We start from the raw sequence: 21,536 nt of genomic DNA, 5'->3' as shown, positions 1-21,536 counted from the left end.
GTAAACCCTTCCCATGTTCTGTCAGTAAAAGAACAGTATTTTGCTGTGCAACACTGCTGGTCTTTAAAAACAGAGGAGGATGAACTTACATCTTTCTCATACCTGAACACACATGAATTCTTGGGTACACGAACTGTGAAAATGGGTCTAAAAAAATGTGGCCTAAAGCTGATCCTACCACAGAGAGGGTTTCACAAAACCCAGTACTAATTGTGTCATTTGAACACTGGGTACTTACATCTTTCAGGAGCCTGATCAATGTGGTCTGGACAAAGGAGGGACAAATTACTGAAATCCTGAAATGTGCCTGCTCCAGCAGCACAGGGGTAATGGTACATCTGGGTACATTTCTCTTCACAGCATTTGATAGTGGCTCCAAGGTGCTTACAAAATGCACATCGCTGAAACACAAACAGGACAAGTCGTTCAAAAAATACTTTTTCTTGCCTTTTTTTCAGCCACATCTGTTCCCCTGTGTCTTTTAACAAACACCTAAGAAGGCAGGGAATTCTGAGGAGAGGGAAACTAATTAAAGGTGTCTTCCGAGTGGCACTCCCAGATCTTTCCAACGTAAAATGTTTAACGAAACCATCCCTAAATGCACTCTGATGACCATGATTCTTCTTGTCACAGAAAAAAATTTGTCCTATGTTATCTAACCAGTAATGAGGGTTGGAGACTTATTCTGAGAACAAAGGCAGATGACACCATGCTGTCAATAGGTTATGACTAAAAACCACACAGCTCTGTAAGATGTAATGTAAAACCATAGACACAGTAACTAGAAATGCAAATGGAAATGAAGTATGATGTTCCCCCCGAAATCTTACTGACATTATACTATTCTCTCTGGGATGATAATGCTTTACATAATTATTTCTCATCTTGCCTTTCAAGGTTACACAAATATCACCAACAAACTCTGAGAAGTCATAAATAAGCATGACTATTATTAGAGACCAGAGAAATAATTTCTCAAAAAGAACAATGTAAAAATCCTCCAGTTCTCTAGTCAAGAGGGAACATAGTCTATCAGTCTGCTTGTAAAATATCACCCACACCTTTCTGATTCAGTTAATCAGTCTTGTTTCTTTCTCAGATTCATTACAGTCCCTGAAGCACTCTAACATGCTTTTGCACTTTTTCACCAAGGCAACAACACTTTTTAAGGCACAGCACCGTAAGATTTTGAGTAAATTAAAAAAAAAAACAGGTCAGTGGCTCACAGGAAGGCATACATAATAAACTTCAACAACTGAGCTCAGGGACTCTCGTTTTTCATAATAAAAATATAATACTATCACTGGTATGTTTGATTACTAGCTCAAGTGTCAAGTAGCATCCAAATACGAACATAAACAAAATCAAAGAAAAGTTATGTACTGCATATGCTTACTTCTTAGAATACAGACAATATTTATTACCATAATTCTTCTCTGTTTCAAAGCCTGGCATGAAATTAGGCATGAAATAGTGCTACTAACAAGTCCACAGACATCAAAATCAGCCCATACAAAAATACAAATCGCAAAGCTGCCTGTGTCAACAGCTACGCTGATATTCTTAAAACCAGATGAAATGAACATCTTCAGCAAAATATCTGCCTGCACCACAACTCATGGACAAAAGACAAAAAAAATATTAGTGTATGCTAAACACAACTGCAGTGTAAAAAGATAAAATGCTCTGGCACAGAAATTAAAGCGGGTCACCAAGGACAGCTACTGCCACACTTCTGTGCTACGATGCTTAGTCTGGTCTTCTGATCTGCAAGATATCTCACCCCTACCCATGTGTCTAACACCTACTAACCACATGGAAAAGGTGTATTCTGTTACTTTACTGGCTGAAATGCAGAGGAGAGGAGGGAGGACAAGATAACCAAGCAATAACATGGGGCTCCTGAGGCAGGTGAAGGCAACAGCAACAGTAATTACATTTAAGGACTGCCAACAAAACCAAAGTCCTGCAAGAAACTCATTTTAGGAACTGGTACCTTTAGTAAACACTGTAAAAGGTAAATCCTGAACTTTGATGTGAAATAATGAAAATACAGCCCAAAGCCTCCAACTTCACGAGTCACAGCCACACGTGAAGTAGCAAAAACCCCACTGTCCTATTTTGCAGTTAACATTCCAAGAGCCTGTGGAGATGGACCAGGTTATAGCTGAGACCCAACTCGTACAGGCCACAGTTTTTTCAAACATTTTACTCAGTACAAAAAAATAGGAATGGGAACTTGTGAGGGGCTAAGATCCAAAATGTGTACCTCAAAAAAGTATTCAATGACACCTCGTTGGATCCCATTACTAACCCTTAATAACTTATCTCATTGGGAAAGAAAATTCTGAAAGAACTGCAAGCACTCAAAGAATCCAACAGTTATTAAAAGCTGGGAATAATGGTCTGTATAGCAATATAAATGGTATTTTTAAACATCACATCTGTTTTTCAAAACCACCAATCAACCATGGTATGTAGCAAACATAAAATCAGAATTATATATACCTTTTCCCAAATGCTATATGACTAAATGATGAAATTATTAGAAATGAGTAAACTACAGGATTACCGCAAAGCCTTGAAAAATGTTGATGTTGATTTAAGGAACCACATAAAGACCCTGGAAGAAAAATGGAAGCCCAAATTATATGTAATTGAACCCTTCAAACCCATCTGCTAAACTGCACTGGCAATGAAAAGCATTTGGCAGATAACTAAAAAACACACTTTGAAAACAATGTGGTATATATCATCTGAAGCAAATAAAACGCAAAGAATATCAACATTTGCTGAATTTATAAGAGAGATAAAGCAGTCTGAAGAAACCAATGCCCAAAGGGATTTTTTTGGCAACAGATGTTGATGAGAAGACTGACTTTTCCAGCACTAGAAGCCAACACTCTTCTGAAGTCAGGCCCCATGCAATGGTCCCCAAAGAACAGCAAAAGTATATTAAATTAAAAAAAAAAAATTAAAAGCTCTGCTAAATAAACTCAGTAACGAATAAACGGCACCAGGACAGAAGGAGGTGGAATGAAGGAGTAAATCCTTTTGCCCATGAGATGCAAGTGTCTTTATCACACAGTATGAGGACAGTAACAGAGCCAGGGACAGTCTGGAGTCTCCAGTTTCATTAGTATGGCCACAAAAGAAGGTGTTATGTGGAGGGGGTGGAAGCTGGATCCAAGTATTCACTGGGCAGGTACAGGAAAATGGAAAGTTGTGAAAGCAAGACAGACACTGTTTGGATTGTGGATCAGTCAATTTTACAGTCCTGTTCTACAGGGGAAAAAACTTTACAAGGTGTCAGAAAGCTAGAAAGATAGTTCATTATTTATTCATAGTACATTCAAGGAAATAATTGTCACTAAAGCAGAGCCAGCAGACTATTTTCCTAATCAAAAAGTCCTTCACTGGCTACCTACAACTGTTCCCTTCTGGAAGCTCACCCATAGCAAGAAAGCTCTGAACCCACCGATACTTCTGTTAGTTCTTATTATTGTAATTTCCATCTTATAAAACTGTCCACTCCTCTTCCTACTTGGCCCTTTTCACTTTTTTCTTTTACACAGGAACTAATTTTTGGAAGCAAATAGCTATGCAGTCTTTCAAATTTAATTTTAAAATTCTCTTTGTTCACCAACCCCACTGGAACAAATACGACATTGTTATACAAATACAGTGAGAGGAAGAACCAAGTGAACTAACAGAAAACATCAGAAAACCTGGTCAATCACCTTCTCTGTTTTCTGCCTCTGTGAAATAGAGTGGCAGAAACCACACAGAAATTTTCTGGCGAGGCAAAACTTGCACCTCCCTGCTAGAATTGTAATTGCACCAAACCCAACTGAACAAAAAGGTTGATTCTGCCCGTGGCTTGGGAGCTCAGCTGAACGTCACAAATTGGCCATTGGCTTTAATGGAAACAGATGGCCAAACTGGAAAATTGTGACAAGAGCAATAGCTTATTGTTCACATATTCCTAACCTTACTACATCTTTAGAAAAAATAATTGAGAAAATATATATTCCAGCTTTAAATCAACCTTCCTGCTGCTCCACACTTTGGAGTATTTCAAAACTCTGTACAAGTCCAAATGGGAAAAAGATGTTTGTAAGATAATGTAAGATTTTATCTAGATAGTAATAAGAATTTTATTTTATTGCCCTCAGAATTATTTTACAGTATTACTGTTCTCAGCAACTGGACAACTAACAACCCTTAGAAGGCAGACATTCAAGAAAGGCTAAAATAAGGACTTTGACTAAATACTTTGTGGCAATCTGACTAGTGCCGTAAAGCTAAATGTTAGCATTAGAAATTGCAAAATATTTCTAAGCAAAATGACAGAAAGTTTTCATTGATTACCAACTTTTCCTTTAAAAAGATCAGCTGACAAAACCTATGAGAATAATAAGAAATTTTAATTTTATAATAGTGTACCCAAAAATACAAGCCACCCGTCCTTGGTTAAACAATTTAATGTATTACCTGGAAGAACAAATTTCAGCCTGTTTAGCTACTGAAAACTGCTGTCAGACAAACCTGTACCTGAGGAGAACTGAACCAACAACCTGTCATTAACAAGACAGCGAAGAAATTTTTGTATAACCAGTGATTAATGAAATATGGTCTCTGCTAGTTCTAATAATCTTCATTGATTACTCCATCATCTAGAAAAAGCTTTATAATATTGCCTGTAGACACTAATCACCATTAGCACCTCTCATGTCAAATACTCTGGTTTAAGTGCCATAAAGCATTAAAGAGCACAATCCAGTAAGATGGCAACATAAAAACAATTACTGGCTTTTCACTGAAATACTGATTAGAAAAGGTACTAAATAGCACACATTTCCAGGAGTACTGGAAATTACCTTCCATCTTTTTAATTTTATATCATTCATGTCACAAATTTGGAAATTATTTCAATATATAACATGCAATTCAAGCAGAGATCAGGATTTTTTTCCCTCAGTCCTTAACACAGTGACTCAACACGTATAATCAAGGTAGAAAGCAAAAGTTCCTTTAAGTGTGGAGATTTCAGGCTCTCTGCAAGTCACTGCTTTGTTCTTCCTTCTCACCAGCTGCCTCTCCTTGTCACCTTTATAAAAAAATTACAATAAATAAATGGTGTTGATATCAAGGCATTTAAGAATTGGGAGAAGAAAGCATTCATGTTTTGCATGGGAGTTTTTTGTAATAGTTGTGATAGGTTAATAACTTATAAGAATCAAGTTTGCTAAGGGAGGTAAATATTTTTCTATTTGAAACTTGAAATAGGTAGAGGAAAACATGCAAAACTGTAGAGCACAAAATTTCTTCCTCATATAATCTGAAATGTTCCCAAACATTTGGGAACTTTCAGAAGCTCCAAGGAAGGATTTGGGTGCCTTGAAGCTGTGTTCTCCTCATCATTACATAAGGTAGTGGAATAACTGCATGCATATGATTTCCTTCACAGACTGATGCTTTTTTCACACTTTCATGAGGAAAAAGTTGTTGGTTTTTTTTATTCCCCTCCTTGCCTTCTGCAAGATCTAGATTAATGTAAATGTTTTGAGTGAGTCAAAGCTTTTCCACAGCTAACAACCAGCTATTCCCTTCATTCTCATCTAATATCCACCGTGACAGAAGAGCACACACGAGCCTGTTGTTTAGTTAGACTGTCAACAACAAGAAGGGTCAATAATGTTTAATGTAATTTAAACTGTGGTTATTAGGCTTCAGCATCAGCAACTCCAGGACAAACAAGGCAAGAACAGAAATCATCAGCTTTGGTTTGAGGCTGCTTTTTGGCAGGCTCAGAAAACAGACTATTGTGCCAGTTCCATTTGATTCATGCTCGGAAGGTCTTAAGAAGTATGTGTAGACATTTCTTTGTGTTGGCAGAGCTCAGGCTGAGCCACAAATGGTTGGAGGCTTGAGAAAAAAATAATTGAGGGAAACATTGCTACATGCTTGTTGTTTAATGATCTTCTCCAGGCATCTGTTACTGGTCACCGAGGAAGATATTGGGATGAAGTCAACTTGCTGTCAAATCCAGCACAGCTCCTGTGTTCCTAAATCATATATAAGGATTCTGAAGTGGCTCAAGCATTCTGTAGGTTATGTCTATGCTGTAGATCCTCTGTAGCTACAGCCAGGCCAGCATAGGCACATTTGCAAAGCCATTTAAAGTAAAAGGAGAATTTACTGCTCATACAGCACATTGTGCTTCCACCTGACACAAGGCTTGAGGTGAACACCTAAACTTCAAGGTCTATATTTTGTGCCAATATACGAGCCAACTACTTAAAGTCCCATTACAATTAATAAAGACTTTATGGAATTTACTCCATGCCAATTCAGTTGACCAAAGAGTGGGTGTCCACTTTTAGGCTCCATTGACAATACTGGCCAGATCTCCATTGCCTGCAGCTGGAAGTTACACACTCACAGGTAGACACGTCCACAGGGAGGTAAAAATTTAGATGACAGTCTTGGGCTGAAGCCTGCTTAAAATATGTTGACACAAGTTCTCTATTGGTACCACAGCCAAATCCACACCAAAGTTTTTGTCAGTGTGGCACTATCAAAGAAGGGATGAGAATGGGGACTGTTTGAAAAGGCTTCCATATAAATTCTATTTATGCAAGTCTTGTGAACAATAAAAAGTTGGGTTAAAGCTTCACATAACATGTCTAAATTCTCTTAAATACTTTTGGAACACATAGACAAAACTTTTCAGCTGTTTCTGAGAAACAGAAAAGTCATTAAGAAAAACATTTTGCCCATCTTAAAAACAACTTCACTCACAGGACTTCCAATTTGGCAGGAATTTCAGTGTGAGATATGCAGCTTTTGCCCTTTCCCTACAGATCTATCCAGACGTGACCAAACTTGAGAAAACTATTTTCTTTAGAGCAAAACACTTCCAAAAGTTTGTCAGTGAAAAATCACAGAAAAATCTACTCTCATTGATCATGACTGATCCTCTCCAGTTTCTAGCACTGATCAGACGTCACGTAACTTCTACGAAGATTCCTTCAGTCTGACAGGGATTAGAGGGAGGAAGTCTGTAATAAATACTCTAAGCCTAAGCAAAAAAAGCCTCTGGAATGGAAAGCAGACATCCTTAAGGCTCCTGATACCACTGTCACTTAAATCATCTTTAAATCATGGGGAATGGGAGTATCCAGTTCTCAGGTAGAGGGACAAATCTGGAGCAACGCGACAAAAGGGACTCACTGTGTGAATGAGTCTGATGAGACTGGGAGGAGAAACCACGGAGGGAGATGGAAGCTGAGAAGGGGCAGGGATGACACTTCAAGAGCCAATTAACCAAACCTGGATACTAAAATTGGATAAAGAGCTAAGGGAACTGAAGAGCTAAGACACAGGAAACGATGAAGGGACAGATCTCAAAAGGAACTTAGGGAAAAGGGAATAGAAAGGTTAAGGAGAAAGGATGCAGGAAGAACAAGGAAGAGTGGAAGTGGCTAAAAATATCAGCTTGAACAAAAAGTCAGAAGTCTGAGGCAGCTGAAATTGGATGAAGATTACAAGGAGGAAAAGTAGGCTGTCCTCTGACTCCTAGTGCTATATCGCTATCACTCAGTCAGCTCAAATAGCAGAGCTCTGTATGTGGCCACAAAGGTTTTAAACCTGCAGTTTGGGAGGTCTGTCTTTTCCTTTTTTTCCCTGACACAAGGAAATAATACAGTCAGACAAATAAAAGGTAACTCAGAGACACGGAGACACAGATGAAGACACACGCACGACTATGTATGTACATTAAAACACAAGAAGGATTACAGATCACACGTGGATTTAATGCATAAAATAGACCTCTTAAAAGAAGTCTCTGCATTAAATAAACCTGTTACTTCTAAGACTGAGTTTAATTTGTAGAGCGGGAAAAAAGGATGTATTGGGAAAAGTTGTGGATGCCTCACAGGAGAAAAAAAAGCACTTATTTATGGCAACTGAGCAATGACCTGCAAAAGAGTTCTAGTTTCCCTGCTTTCATGAAGCTCCTTTATGATACTGGACAGGGCACTAAGTAAAATTTTTCCTAATTTTTTTTTAGTCTTTAACCTTACTGTTAAAAGCTTGGAGTTTTCTTTCCCCTGTAAAAATTCAGCCCGGATTTCTACATAGATTGTGCACTCACAGCTTCAACAGTGAAGGAAGAACCACAATATCAGCCCAACTTTTTAAGTAAGTCTGAGTAGTTTTGAAACTATTTCAATTTGTCATCCAAGTCAGCAGATACAAATAAATTCAACTGCTCTTGAGGGAAAATGTAGCCTAAGATGCATAACAAGGCCACATAAATATGTTATTTGGAAAAATTTATAGACAAGTTATTCATGTGTTTATTATATAAAAACATCACAGAAAAAAATCATGTGGAAATGAGTAATTCTTCCCTTTTAGCAGTATTTAAGTAGTCTACATACCTACACATTGAACAACAGCGAAAAAATGTAATATTGAAGAGGTTTATACTAAGAGAGCAATGTCCATCCCATGGACTGAACGAGGCACAAACTGTTCTGCATGTGACCACACAATTAAAGATGCATAATCAGGCATATGCACAAAGGACACTAATTGCGTGCAAAGGACAATAACTGTATGCAAAGGACGTTAATTATGTGCAGACAACCTGTCTTCTGACATGTTCTAACTTTGTGTTTCAATTTTATCATCTTAATAATGTGCTCTTTTAACAAAGATTTTGTAGATATATTACCCTAATTTAACAGAAAGTTCACATCAGCCAAAATCACTATATATAGTCAATGATACACCTAATTTACAAGGTAATAGAAGGGACGGGGTGACAAGAAACTCTGGATTATGTACAGACATAAAAAAATACAAGAATTTCCTGCCTTTAATACCTCCCTCATTAGTGAGCACCTCCTTAGTATTCCTTCCCCACTGACTGCAATCAGTACCTTATTGTTCATAATTCCTATTTCCTTGGCTGTTCCTAAATTGCACTCTCCAAATGGCACAGAGTCATCGTAAACAAAATCCTACATCTTCAGTTCACTAATTTCTGTAAATTGAGCTCAAACAAAGCAATTAGATGGCATACTTTGAAACTACCAGCTTGAACATTAATATAATTTCTTTTCTAATAAAAGCTTCACGTGTTTTATCTGGCTGGGGCTTTTGGGTTTGGGGTTTTTTTCGATTTGACTAAATTAGTCACTTAAACATATTTCTCCCATTCTTCCTCCCAAAACATTATATAAATCCTTTTTTCAACTCACTAGCCACTGAAATAAACAAGCCCCTTGACTTTCCATCCTCTTCCATCACTGATATTCCTTGGGCAAGCGTCATGAAGTGCAACATCTTGATCTAGAATTTAAAATCCTGAAATTACTGGTCAAACATTTAAGCAGGTTATTCAACTGTTGTTCTGGGCTTCAGGGAAGGGAAGATAAGAAGGGGCTGTTCAGTTCAGTTTTGCAGCATGCTGCCTCAGTAGCTTGTCAAGAAAAAAGCTGCCAAATTTTGTAATGAATTCCACAGAACATTAAGTCTGATGCTTAGCAGAAGCCATAACTGCTAAGTAAATGATATCCTTTTGATGAATACCCTTATTTGAAAACAACATTGATTCTTCTAACCCTTTAGCAGTGTCCCAAAACAGATGTGCACAACTGCAAATTCTGTTTGCTTTCAGGTTTACGAAGTGTGATGACATTTTTACAATCCTGCATGAGCCCTTTTACCCAGGAGTAAAATAAAGCACAATAATTCTTCACCATCTGTTTGTTAATTTTGCATTCATTTAACTTTGCATTTTAAACTAATAATCATTTTCTTATAATATAGTTTGCTCCATTGGTAGAAATTACAGCTGTTCAATTAAAAAAAGAATGGTTTATAACAGTACACAGTTTTCCTCTAAATAATTCCATTGCTCTTAATTATAAAGATGTTAGTGCCATTGAATGAAAAAGAACTGCCAGGGATTAGTGTTGTGCTTTATATGTCACAGATTCCCTTAGTAAATGTACATATTTACTTCTGTTTCAGCACCAATTCCTACTTGGTCTCTTTTACATTAAAATTCCTTCTCTCCCCTACAAGATTCCATGTGGTTTTTAACATTGTTATGTGTAACAGGCTTCTGACACTCCTGAAGGACTGAGGCACAAACAATTAGATGAAGCTTCTGTTTCATATGGAGCACAAAGTAAAACCAAGTCCCTCTTCTTCATAATGCTTTTCCTTAATCTCTAATGACAGGACAAGGAGGTTTTGATATTTATATTTCAGTTGGTTACAGCTAAACTAGGTCTAGAGTAATGTCCTAAAAGCTTTTTCTCACCATGTTTACAGTCAGATGGGGAAATCCCGTTCCTTTATCAAAAGTAAAACCCCATTGAAATAACATGAATAATACATCAGAGCTAGTGAAGGGGAAACAATTTGGGTCAACAACAAAAGACATGGGACTGGAGAAAGAGCAGGAGCCAGCCTGAGGTTCTGAGAGTCATATTGTGGATTCCTTGTTACCCTCTGGGCAGTGTATTTTCTACACAGACCAGGCTTCAAGTCCACAGTGAGGCTACAAGTCCTAAACACAGACTGTCCCCATGCTAACACAGTGGAAAGTCTACTTCACTGTGGTTCCTGGGCTTAATAATCATCATCATCTACAAATAAACTCCTCAAGAGACACAGGCTGCTCAGCTAATTCATGTGAGCAGTCCAGTAGCATTAGAGAGCTGTTCAGATGGGTAAAACAATCAAGATGATTGCACTGTTTTCTAAAACCAATTTTATCTGATGGCACAGAAATCTCAGCATCAGATGACATCCTAATGCTGTGACAGTGTTACAATAACAGTGCTGTCACAGTACTAGGATGAATATTTTACTTAAAACATCCATAACGCAAGAGATGGTTTACCACAAAATTGATTTATTTCACTAAAAAGAGTTCAGCAAGGACTGAAAAACCTCCTGAACCGGTGCATAAGACTGTAACAGTGCACTCACCTACAGAAATGAACTTCCAGAAGTGACTAACACAACAAGCTCACATAAAATTAAGAGTGAAAGCACAACAAAACATAACTGTGATGCTCAGCTTCTAGTCCTACCAGAACCTTGAGTATTCTGACCTTTGAGTTTCTCAGAGGAGTGAGCACTGCTGCCAGGTCCAACCTTTATTGGGGGACTTATCCATCACAGCATTTTATATCTGACAGGAAGCAAACATTCTGCAGGTGCCCAAGGCACAGTCTGATGTGAGGGATGTGTAATGGTAACAGTCCCCACAACGATTCTCCACCTATTTCAAGTTACTCTCATTAAAAAAACTCGCCTGGTATGACATTTGAAAAACTCCAAATTCTTACTTATTGAATGTATTAAATCCATTTACATTTTGGAAAATGAGCATTTCCCTCACAAAGCCCAAAGAATAACAGTAACAACTGAACGGTCTTCTCGTGTTATTTCTCTAGAAGTTCTCTATTCCCTTTCAAAGGTTTATGATTTGTCAACACATCTCCCTGGAAATACCACACAAATAACACCTAATATTGCTGCAACAACCTGCAGTAACTGAAAGGAAAAAAACTCTCAACATTTGCTTGGATATTTGACAGCAATTTATTTAGATTCAGATTCTCTATTTATTCTGCAGATTCTGCCATTCTTCCCAGTTCTTTGCAAGGCACTTTTATACTGAAGCAGAGTGGGGAAAACTTTCTGAGCAGAAGGAAATATTACATTATAAATTAAAAATTGGAAGGGAAAAGGCTTGACATGGAAATACCTGCAGTTTTATATAAAAAATGTGTCTAGATTGCAGACTGAATACATGTATTCTCATTGTATCTGAAGTGATATCATGTCACTGCAATTTAGTGTATCAAGTTGTTTTACCAATGTTAGATGCTTTAGGAAACAAATACTTATTTATTTCCCAGCAGCTCCTTTCCCTCCCTGATGTACTGAAGAGGAAAATGACATCTTTGAAAGAAAACATTAGTATCACCAAAGAAAAAGCACACTGGTAAAAAAGCTTATGGGAAGTGCTGATTTGAAAACATGCCACTTCATTAGTTCTTCAATTAATATTACTCAATAGGATTCTTAGTATTAATCATTACTATGATTCATGGAACACCTACATGTTCATTATTGGCAGCAGGCCTACTATTGTCTGCCTACATTTATTCCCAGGTCAGATCTGCAGAATGGAGAGGACAACTATACAAATGAAAATAAACAATATTAATTCTTTCACATAAAGAAATGAGTACCAATAGTTCCCTGGATCATTAGGAAAAAATCGCTTTAATGCAAGTAATGTCTGTATTTATCACTGAGCTTGATGCACTTGCACATGAAGGGCAGTTGGACCACATTTGTGAAGATTCATAAGATGTGTCTCTCATGCCTGATTTGTTCCATGTTATTAAAAAAAACACTCAACGACACCTGCATTAATGGCACTACTTCACACTGATGCCTGCAATATTTATGCTCAATCTGCAACTCTGGGACAGGACTTACACTAATGGAAGTCAATAATAAAATCTTCAGGGAGTTCAAAACTATTTTTTGCTAATGGTTTGATTTTGCAAGCTGCTGAGTACACCAATCTCAGAAGTAGTTTTTAGGCTACTGCTTAAAAGCAAACTGATGCCAACAGAGTAATATGAGCACTCCTGAGTTTTAAATTAAAATATGTTTGCATGATTTTTTTTTAAGGATGGGTGAAAACTCCAAATGAAAACCCATAATATAATTTGTGTTTAACAGGAAAAAAACTCAGACTCTTTTGACTGGAATAATCAAAACCACTTTGTAACTCTAATTTCATTAAAGAGTCCAGACTTTAAAGCTCTCATTCAAAAAAAGGCATGTGGCCCACATTCATGATACATTTAAAAGACATGCTTAAATAAAATATTCTTTAAAGGGGAAACTGCTATGAAACCAAGAGTAGAGTCCAACACTAACCAAACAATGCTACAGCTGAGCAAATATACCTACAGCAAGTCCCATGAAGGTATTTTTTCCTTTTATTCCTGTGCTATATATTAAGGAAAAAGCTGCTGAAGATGCCTTTTAATTTCTATAATGCTCAAAGGATAATGAGGACCTGTCCTTGATGAAAATTAACCAATATTAACTCCAAAAGACTGATTAGCCTTTTTTTCATAAATACAACCTTCACACAAATGTAAAATTAGACCTTTGAGCACCAACATTAAAAAACCCAACAGATCAATCCACATTATCTATGGAAAAGACTGAAAAGAAAATATTTAAATAAGAAGCAACGAGTGAGGTGGTAGTAAGGCTGGAAAATGAGGGTTGCATTCAAACATCTACAAAGGTGAGGAGACTGGTGGTACTGCCACACTTGCTTGTGTAAATTTATATGGACTTACTGCTGACGTGTTTGTTAGAGATAGGTATAGTTTCCTGCCTTTTTTCAATATATAGAGAGCTCCAGTTTTCTTATTTGCCAAAAATATTAATGAGATAACACTTTAAATACATTTGCAAATAATTTTATATATATTTGAAATAACACCTTGTCATTTCTGTGTTCCACATATAAAATTTGGGGACACTGCATTGCAATTTTCTCTGGTTTGCAGACACTGAAGGACTACGCCACTGCTGCTGAGCACAGAAAGACAGGAGAAAGGAAAAGCCCAAGTATCCACATTCTCATGTTCTACTACAAAGCCCTGAAATGGGTCAGTCCCACCAGCAAACTGTAACGTTAGCCGAGGAAGAAGGCACATTCTTAATTTAAGCCACAGGGCAATTTTCCTGTAGTGAGCTTTCTGTGCTCTTCAGAGATCAGGTTCACCCTGGTTTTAACACATAACTCCCCATGGATTATAAAATCCTGAAATAAAATATTAGTGAACTATTAGGTCATTGTCTTAATGCTCAGAGTAACATTTAAGAAATACACTGGGGGGGATTTGGAGGAGAAAAAAAAATAGAGAGACTTTCTTTGGGCGTATTATGAAAAAAAAAAAAGTGTTTTCCACTCAAGTCATGCAAAAGGAAGAAAAGGTCTTTGTGAAACACACTTCAGCAGTTTGGAACACACACTGAACAATTTCACTTCAGAGCTTTCAGTAAATTATTTCAGTGAATGTTACTGAATAAAGGAAACCTGCACTGGAAATTCCTCCAGGAACATCGGCCTTTCATGTTTCTCAGCTAGGCTTTTCAGCTTTCAGTACTGGGCTATTGCTGCTTCTGTCTCCTTCTGTGCCCCTGGTCCATTTTATCTGCTTTTTACACCTCACAGACTGCCCTCAGCATCCACAATGCCTGTCGTCTCTTCAGCATCCAAACCCTCCCAGAAATGCCTTTGGAGCAACAATCTCTCTCGATTCCAGTACCCACCTATTCAACATCTGGAGATCAAGAAAGGTGCATTTTTCAAAGCATTCAGCTTGAAAAACACCTACAGACTGAAAACTCTAAGGCTGACACTGCTTTCCTACTTCAGTGGCAAGACAGCTCTCCCAGGGTGAGCTCCCCCAGAACCTCCTCCTGGCACCCGCAGGAGCCACTGCACTGGGAGAGAAAGAGCAAAGGATGAGGCTGAAAAATCAAAGATTTCCCTTTAGATGATGCCACACAAACCATCTTGAGGAAAGACACTCTGTGCTGCCTAAGTAATCCAAGTATTTTCCTTCCTTGTTTGCTACCGTATTCCAGAAATGCAGTTATTGTGGGAAAGATCATTTAGGTGGATTCACCTGCCAGAAATCACAGAATCATTTAGGTTGGACCTCGGAGATCATCGAGTCCAACCTTAGGCTCATCACCACCTCGGCAAATGGAGCAGAGCACCAAGTGCCACGTCCAGTTGCTTCTTGAACACCTCCAGGGACAATGGCATTGTGTTTCTGCTCAGGTCACAGAATTGCAGGGGGAACCGAGCAAAGAAGGAAGAGAAATTTTATTATTGCATTGGAAAAAAGACACAACTTACGAAAAGTCCTCCCTTACTCTGGAAAAAAGCTTATTACTTAAACCTAAAATGTATATATTTGACTCCATGCACTGGTCACTGTCCCTCTGTAACACCTGGCAGGGGTTAAGCTCTAAAACTTTGAACCTATGGACCAAGGAACAAGACACAGTTTCACTCTGATCAGTGAGTTGTAATGTGCACTGACAGCACTATTTGCTATGCAGATAAATTCACAGTATTTTTTTTCATATACTTGAAAACAAATAGGTAGGGATACAAACAGATGTTATTTCACAGAAGGTTCAGAACAAAGCACATCAAAAGAAAAATTTAAAAAAAAAAAATGTTTAAAAATGTACATCTTTCCTTCTGCTTCATCTGAGAAGAAAAATTCTCTTCCAAACTTTGATTCACAAATTAAAGGCTGCCTTCCTCTTGTAAATACAATCAACATGATGAAGATGATATAAAAATTAGCTACAGCTAAACAGGTCTCACATGAACATGTGATCCTTCTTCTGATCAACAGGCCAGAATTATGAAGATAACAGGTTATCAGGTAAGGAACTACTACAGAGATTGAAAAGTCACATTAAAGCATTTGCACTTGTTAAGAAACAAACTCCCCAAAAAGCACCCAGAAAAAGCTCCAAATCAAACAGTTTGCCAATATTTGGCATATTGATACCCTCAATTAGCACATGAAGAGGACAGTGTGTTATGTCTCTAAATAAAAGAACATCTTTTGTTCTTGAGATGCTAATTTTAAAAAAGTGCTAAATTGGGTATGTGTCATAGAGCCTTGAAATAAATATTTCTTCATATTTATAATAAACTTTTCCACTTGTAAAAATTCCAAAGACCTTAACACACTGAAGCATAGTATTAGTTTTACTGGAATGTTAACAATAACAGTGTTAAATTATGAGAAAATAACTAAAAAAAAAAATCTGTATTTATTTAAATAAGATTTTGGCTAGGGAAAAAGTCGGCCTAATATTTATAAGATTATTCTATACACAAGTTTTTAATGAAATAGTTTCAATTTAGTTCTGCAGCTTTTTAGACCTTTATTTTTTCACTAGCTGGCTGACCTGAAAAGTGACTTAATGATAACAGTGCATCTCACATCAGATAGTATAAATCTGCAATATCAATCCATCTAACAACTGATGAGGGAAGAAAAAACAGATCAGCTCCTCATTCAACAAATCTCAATTACACTGACACAAGCAACACTTACAACCACTCCTTCAGTAACATACCCAGACTTACCCCAGTACCAAAGCATTCATGAGCAGGAAACACATCAGAAAGACTAGGAAAATAAATGAAGTTCTTTTTTTTCCCCTCAATAAATGAAAAACTCAAAATTAAAATAATTTTCAGACTCCTTCTTTCATGAAAAGTGCTTAGTCTTTACTTTAGCCACATTTTTCCCACATGCTATTGCCTCTTGCTTTATGACCACACTATTCAGACAGACCACTCTAGTTCAGAGTAATCCTTTAAAACTTTTAAATACATCACTGAAGATCCACATGCAAGTGTGGAGTCTAATTAGATCCCAAGGTATCCATAATTTATGTGCCAAAATAATTACAAAAACATGTTAGAAGCAGAGAAGCGTAAAGTTCTTGATTTGCATTTACTCTGTTTTAACTATTACTTCACTGCCTTAAATACCAGCAGAGATATAGAAAAATGTATTTTATTTTGTTCTAGAAAATGTGATCTATGACACAACTGGGGAAACTGAAAACTGTCTTTTTAAAGCCAAGTCCTAAGCTGTAGTTTTAAAGGTGTTGTGTTTTGATAGAGAACAATACTCTTTATCTGTGGGAAGTATAATTTACATGTTTCTGTTCTGTGTTTCACTGCAGAAGAAAAAAATAGAATCACAGAGTCAAAAAATGGTTTGGGTTGAGGGGACATCAAAGACCATCCAGCTCCACTCCCCCTGTGATGGGCAGGGACACCTTTCACAAGACCAGGTTGTCCAATGCCCTGTTCAACTTGGCCTTGAACAATTCCAGGGATGGGGCACCCACAACTTCTCAGGAGAAGCTGTGCCAGTGTCTCACCACCCTCACAGGGAAGAACTTCTTCCAATCTAAATCCAAACTAAACCTACCCTCATTCAGTTTGAAGCCATTCCCTCTTGTCCTGTCATGGGGCTCGGAGCAACCTGGTCTAGGGAAGGTGTCCCTGCCCATGCAGGGGATTGGAATTGATCTTTAATATTCCTTCCAACCCAAATCCTTATGTGATTCTATGATCTCAAATTAACAACAATATGTCATGGCAAAGCTTATTTTGGCTCAAACAAAAGAATACCTTAAACTAACAAGAATTAAACAGTAGGTCTTACTAAGCAGGCCTCTGTTCTCAAACTGCTGGACCTACAAAAATCTGAACACACATACAGGTCCCATTGCATTTCTTGAACCTGAACAGATTTACCAAAGCTGTACTGACATCATTTACTACAAAAGTGTACCAGAAGAATTACACACAGTAAACCACAGCCAACTACGATAACTTTAAGATAATGCAGGTGCTTTGCAGAACTTGGAAAATACAGTTATAAAACATTGACACAGCCTTTCTGATGTCATCAACAAGCTGTAAGAACAATCTGATACATATGCTCCAAGACACAAAGGATCTGGCTTTAGGTGATCAAAATCCAAACCACTCTGGAACAGAGTAATTCACGGAAGACAATTCGCAGTGTTAAACTGTTACCAAACATGTAGCCTTAGTCACTATGGTCCTTTAAAAACAACACTTGTCTTCAACAGCAGGGAAGAGGTGACAAATCTCTAGAGAAGCTCCCAAAATAACAAGAGAGAAATTCATACAAAACTAAAATAACCCATGGCCCCCACTGCTGAACTGTTACAGTTTGTCTAAAACATGCCAGGAACTGAACGAAAGTACCAACCTAAAGCACATGCAAGTGTCTCCTCGATGAGACATATGTCAGTACTCCTCTAGTCTTTCACTAGCACATTCTGTGCCGGAGTTCTCGAAGAGACAGCCACCCATAAAAAAAGTAGAGACGTTATTTTGGAAGAATACTTCCTGCAGTACTTCCTTCCTCAGTTGCAGGACAAAAGCAACTACAGGAAAAAACCCCCGGTAAGATAAAATCAGAAGCCACACCAAAGAGCAGCCAGGTAGTCACTCCCAAGCTGCAGTGAAGGGAGATGAGGAGAAGCCAAGTGCCTCGTGTGAGCTAAAGAACCATAAAAAATTCAAGAGTTGGGAGAGGAACTTCCGAATTCCAGAGCTGCTCATTCAGTTTCATGTTACAAAGCTTGGCCTTTGAAAATAGGCAAATACAGAGGACTTTGCCCAGAAATGGTATAAATTATGATAAATGATATTCTCTTAATGTGTTTTCCCCTGGCTTTAAGAATTCGTAGCTCCTCCAATAAAGAAAAAGGAAGAAGCGAGGTTTTACAGCATCAAGGAATTGCAAATCCTTCACTCTAGAAAAAAAAGACATCACTCCATGCTCTGTTCCTCTGGGTTGAGACATATATGAAGCCACCACCATCCCTACATGTGGGATTCTGTCATCTAAACCACTTCTCACAGTTTTTGTCCACAAAAACTAAAACCAGATGAAAAATTGTTACAGCTAAATGGGCACAATCCTCCACAGTTTATGAAGTTTACAGTATATTAGGATGTTGTCGTTCACTTTTACACACATGGAACAACAAAAGGAGGTATCATTTTAGCCAAAATGGTTTTCAACTTGAAGCAGCACAAATCAAACACACACATACCACTAACATGGAAAAGTTTCAACATGATGAGAAGTGTACAGAGACTGAGGGGTGAAGATATATACAAAATATGGACAAACCCTTTTAGAAGATGTATAAACCTTTTAAATGTTCCCCAACTTTTCCCTCCATTTATTTCTTTCTGGTCTAGCTAGAATCGAGTCTGGAGCAAAGAATTAAAAACAGTGGATGAAAAGGGCTTCGAGTGAGACATTTAATATGCAAGCCTTGTAACAATGTCCCAACTTGGAAGCATCTACTAACAGCCTGATCCTCTGGTGACAGAATTCAAGGGAAGTTGCCCTAAAAAAAAAAAAAAAAAAATCAAGACTGTGTTACCATGTGAAAAGGGCTGACAGGAGAGAGGAGTGTCAAAACAGCAGATCACTTTGAGCCTGGAACAAGGCAAGACACTCTTGATTAGCCTCTCTGCAAGGCAACAAGTCCTCCAGTTCTCAGCAGGGACAACATGCCAAACACTGCCTGCAGAAACCCAGCAGGAGCTGCAAACAGCTGCCTTGTAGAGAGAGGAGACACTGCCCTGATTAACTAACTAAAAAAAAAAAGGATGGGTGGGAGAAGATTACAGCGATTTTTCAGCTGTCTGGCTGCAAGAGTCTTGGTCCTGAAGAAACACTTGAGTATTACTGGGAAAAAAAACCATAAAAGCTGTGAAGTAGATAAATATGTAAATAGCTATAGAGAATTTCAAAGCAAACAGAAATCCACCTTTTATAAAATAGAAACAGGGTAATAGAGAATTTTGCAATGACTGCTTTGGACTTTTCATTACTACCATGTTTCTCCTATTCAGTCTTTAAGTAGATAGGAACCTCCTTCTTGGTTTCCATCAACACTGTTTTCTTTGCCTTTGGTGTCCTTGACAAACCCTCCCAGATTTGGAAACTGCTTTCTACATCTTATCAGAAAAGAAAGCTGGCTGGGGAAGTTACCATTGCATTCCTTTCTTGTGCACAGTTTGTTCAGAAGTAGTTCAAACACAATAGCTACTTCCTTAAACTCACTCTTTGAATTGAGCTACTTACATATTGGGGGGAAAAAAAGCAGCTCACCTTATTTGGGACTCTGTAGCATACAGAGGAGCTATGGCTAGACAGTGTAAGGCAGACAAGTAGTAAGCTTCAGAGAAACAGCAACCTACTCAATATACATAAAATAAACACAAAAATTGCAAAGCAGTATTTAAAAGATACCTGAAAATATTTCAGAAACCACTCTTGTTAAAGTTGAACAGATGCAAGGCTTAAAGGCCTCTACATTTAAAATGGTAATGCCAGTAAGTTCACATTTCCAAATATAAAAAAGGAGCATGGTTAAAAAAGCATAAGACTGAAGCCAGAAATACAAGAGAAAGCTGAAAACTCTGCTCGTCCACATTCATTTTTTTTCCAGAAAAATCTGATTTCTGTTCAATCAGTGTCCTTTACTTAGTTTATCTTACTAGGTCTCCATTTCATATCATCTTTGCATCTTATCCCAAATATTTCCAGAAACACCTTATCAACAAAAGTCTATCTTCATAAAGCTAACAATATGACAGCTTTCTTTACTGTGGTGATCTTTATACTGAGCAAAACACTTATGAATTATAAGAAAATTCAGTTAAGTTTTGGATCAAACAAATCACTGGAGCTTTTCTCTTCCCTATTTATATTTTGAAGAGTTCTTTTCTTCCAAAACTTGAAACAAAATTACTCCAAAATCCCATGAAACTGGGGGAAGGAACTGCCATTTCTGGGTGTCGAGGCTCTCTACTTTACATACTGTACAAGTTCCATGGATAATTAGGTAAATTATTAAGAGTCATTCTGAGAAAAGCACTGGCTCTATGCTTGTCACTGGGATCACCAGTTCTTCCTTATGACCCTTTAAACTTGGAAAGGAGTTCTGGGAAAATCCATGACTCTGCCCTGCTGAGATAAGCAAGACAAGCAGTGAGATGAACTGAGGCACCTACACCACCCATGAGGGCAGAGCACATCTACTACCACAAACCTGACTGCATATTCCAGCTTTTCTTTGTCTGTTGCCATAAACCAACACGACACACAGGACTTCAAACACCTCACACCTACAGAGTATGTGCACTCATGAATAGTAAAGAACAGCAAACCCAAGACTTTGAAAGAAAGTCAAAGAACCCGCCTCTGTCTAGACACAAATACATGAAATGAGCTGGTCAGATGTCTTTGCCAGGCCTTCAAAATGAGTGAATCAAAAGAAAGAACTGAAGAAGAAAGATATGCTAAGCAGGGTATTTTGTGAGACTGTCATGGTTCACAGATACTGAGATCTCCATAGTGTTGTACTTCAGTAAACAAGGGCCTCGAAGAAAACTCAGATGAATTAACATAAATACTTTGGAACAGGTCAAGGAAACATGTCCACACAAGCTTTACTAATGCAGTCACAAGTTCAGTGAAGCCAAATGGACATCTCAACTGGTAAACAGAGTAATAAGAAACACTGTCATATCCAGTTAGAACAGATTTGCAAACAATAGGCAGCCTAACTAATGAGAAACATGAATGTAGCTTACAAATTAAAAAGACCTTCAAGGTAAGAACAGCCCCCAAAAAAATGCTTGCTCTCTGCAAATTAAAATGCCTAAACCAATGCACTATACTATCAAAAGTTGGTTACACTCCAAAAATTCATTTTTACATGAACAGAAGGAAAAGAAAATGTACTTTCCCAGCTAAGGAAAGATGTCAATGCTGCAGACC

General features: G+C 37.8%; 1 protein-coding gene across 1 annotated transcript in view; it reads right to left on the bottom strand.

The window, feature by feature from the left end:
• KMT2C (lysine methyltransferase 2C) overlaps positions 1-21,536 on the bottom strand; it is a 194,642-nt gene that overhangs the window by 89,601 nt on the left and 83,505 nt on the right. The window contains 1 exon segment of the mRNA XM_027648467.1: positions 239-401. Within this exon segment, the coding sequence (XP_027504268.1) occupies positions 239-401 (163 nt within the window).

This window comes from Corapipo altera, unplaced genomic scaffold, assembly GCF_003945725.1.
Source record: "Corapipo altera isolate COAL_440 unplaced genomic scaffold, ASM394572v1 47, whole genome shotgun sequence".
Taxonomy (NCBI): Eukaryota; Metazoa; Chordata; class Aves; order Passeriformes; family Pipridae; genus Corapipo; species Corapipo altera.
This window is presented reverse-complemented; position numbering and strand designations above follow the sequence as displayed.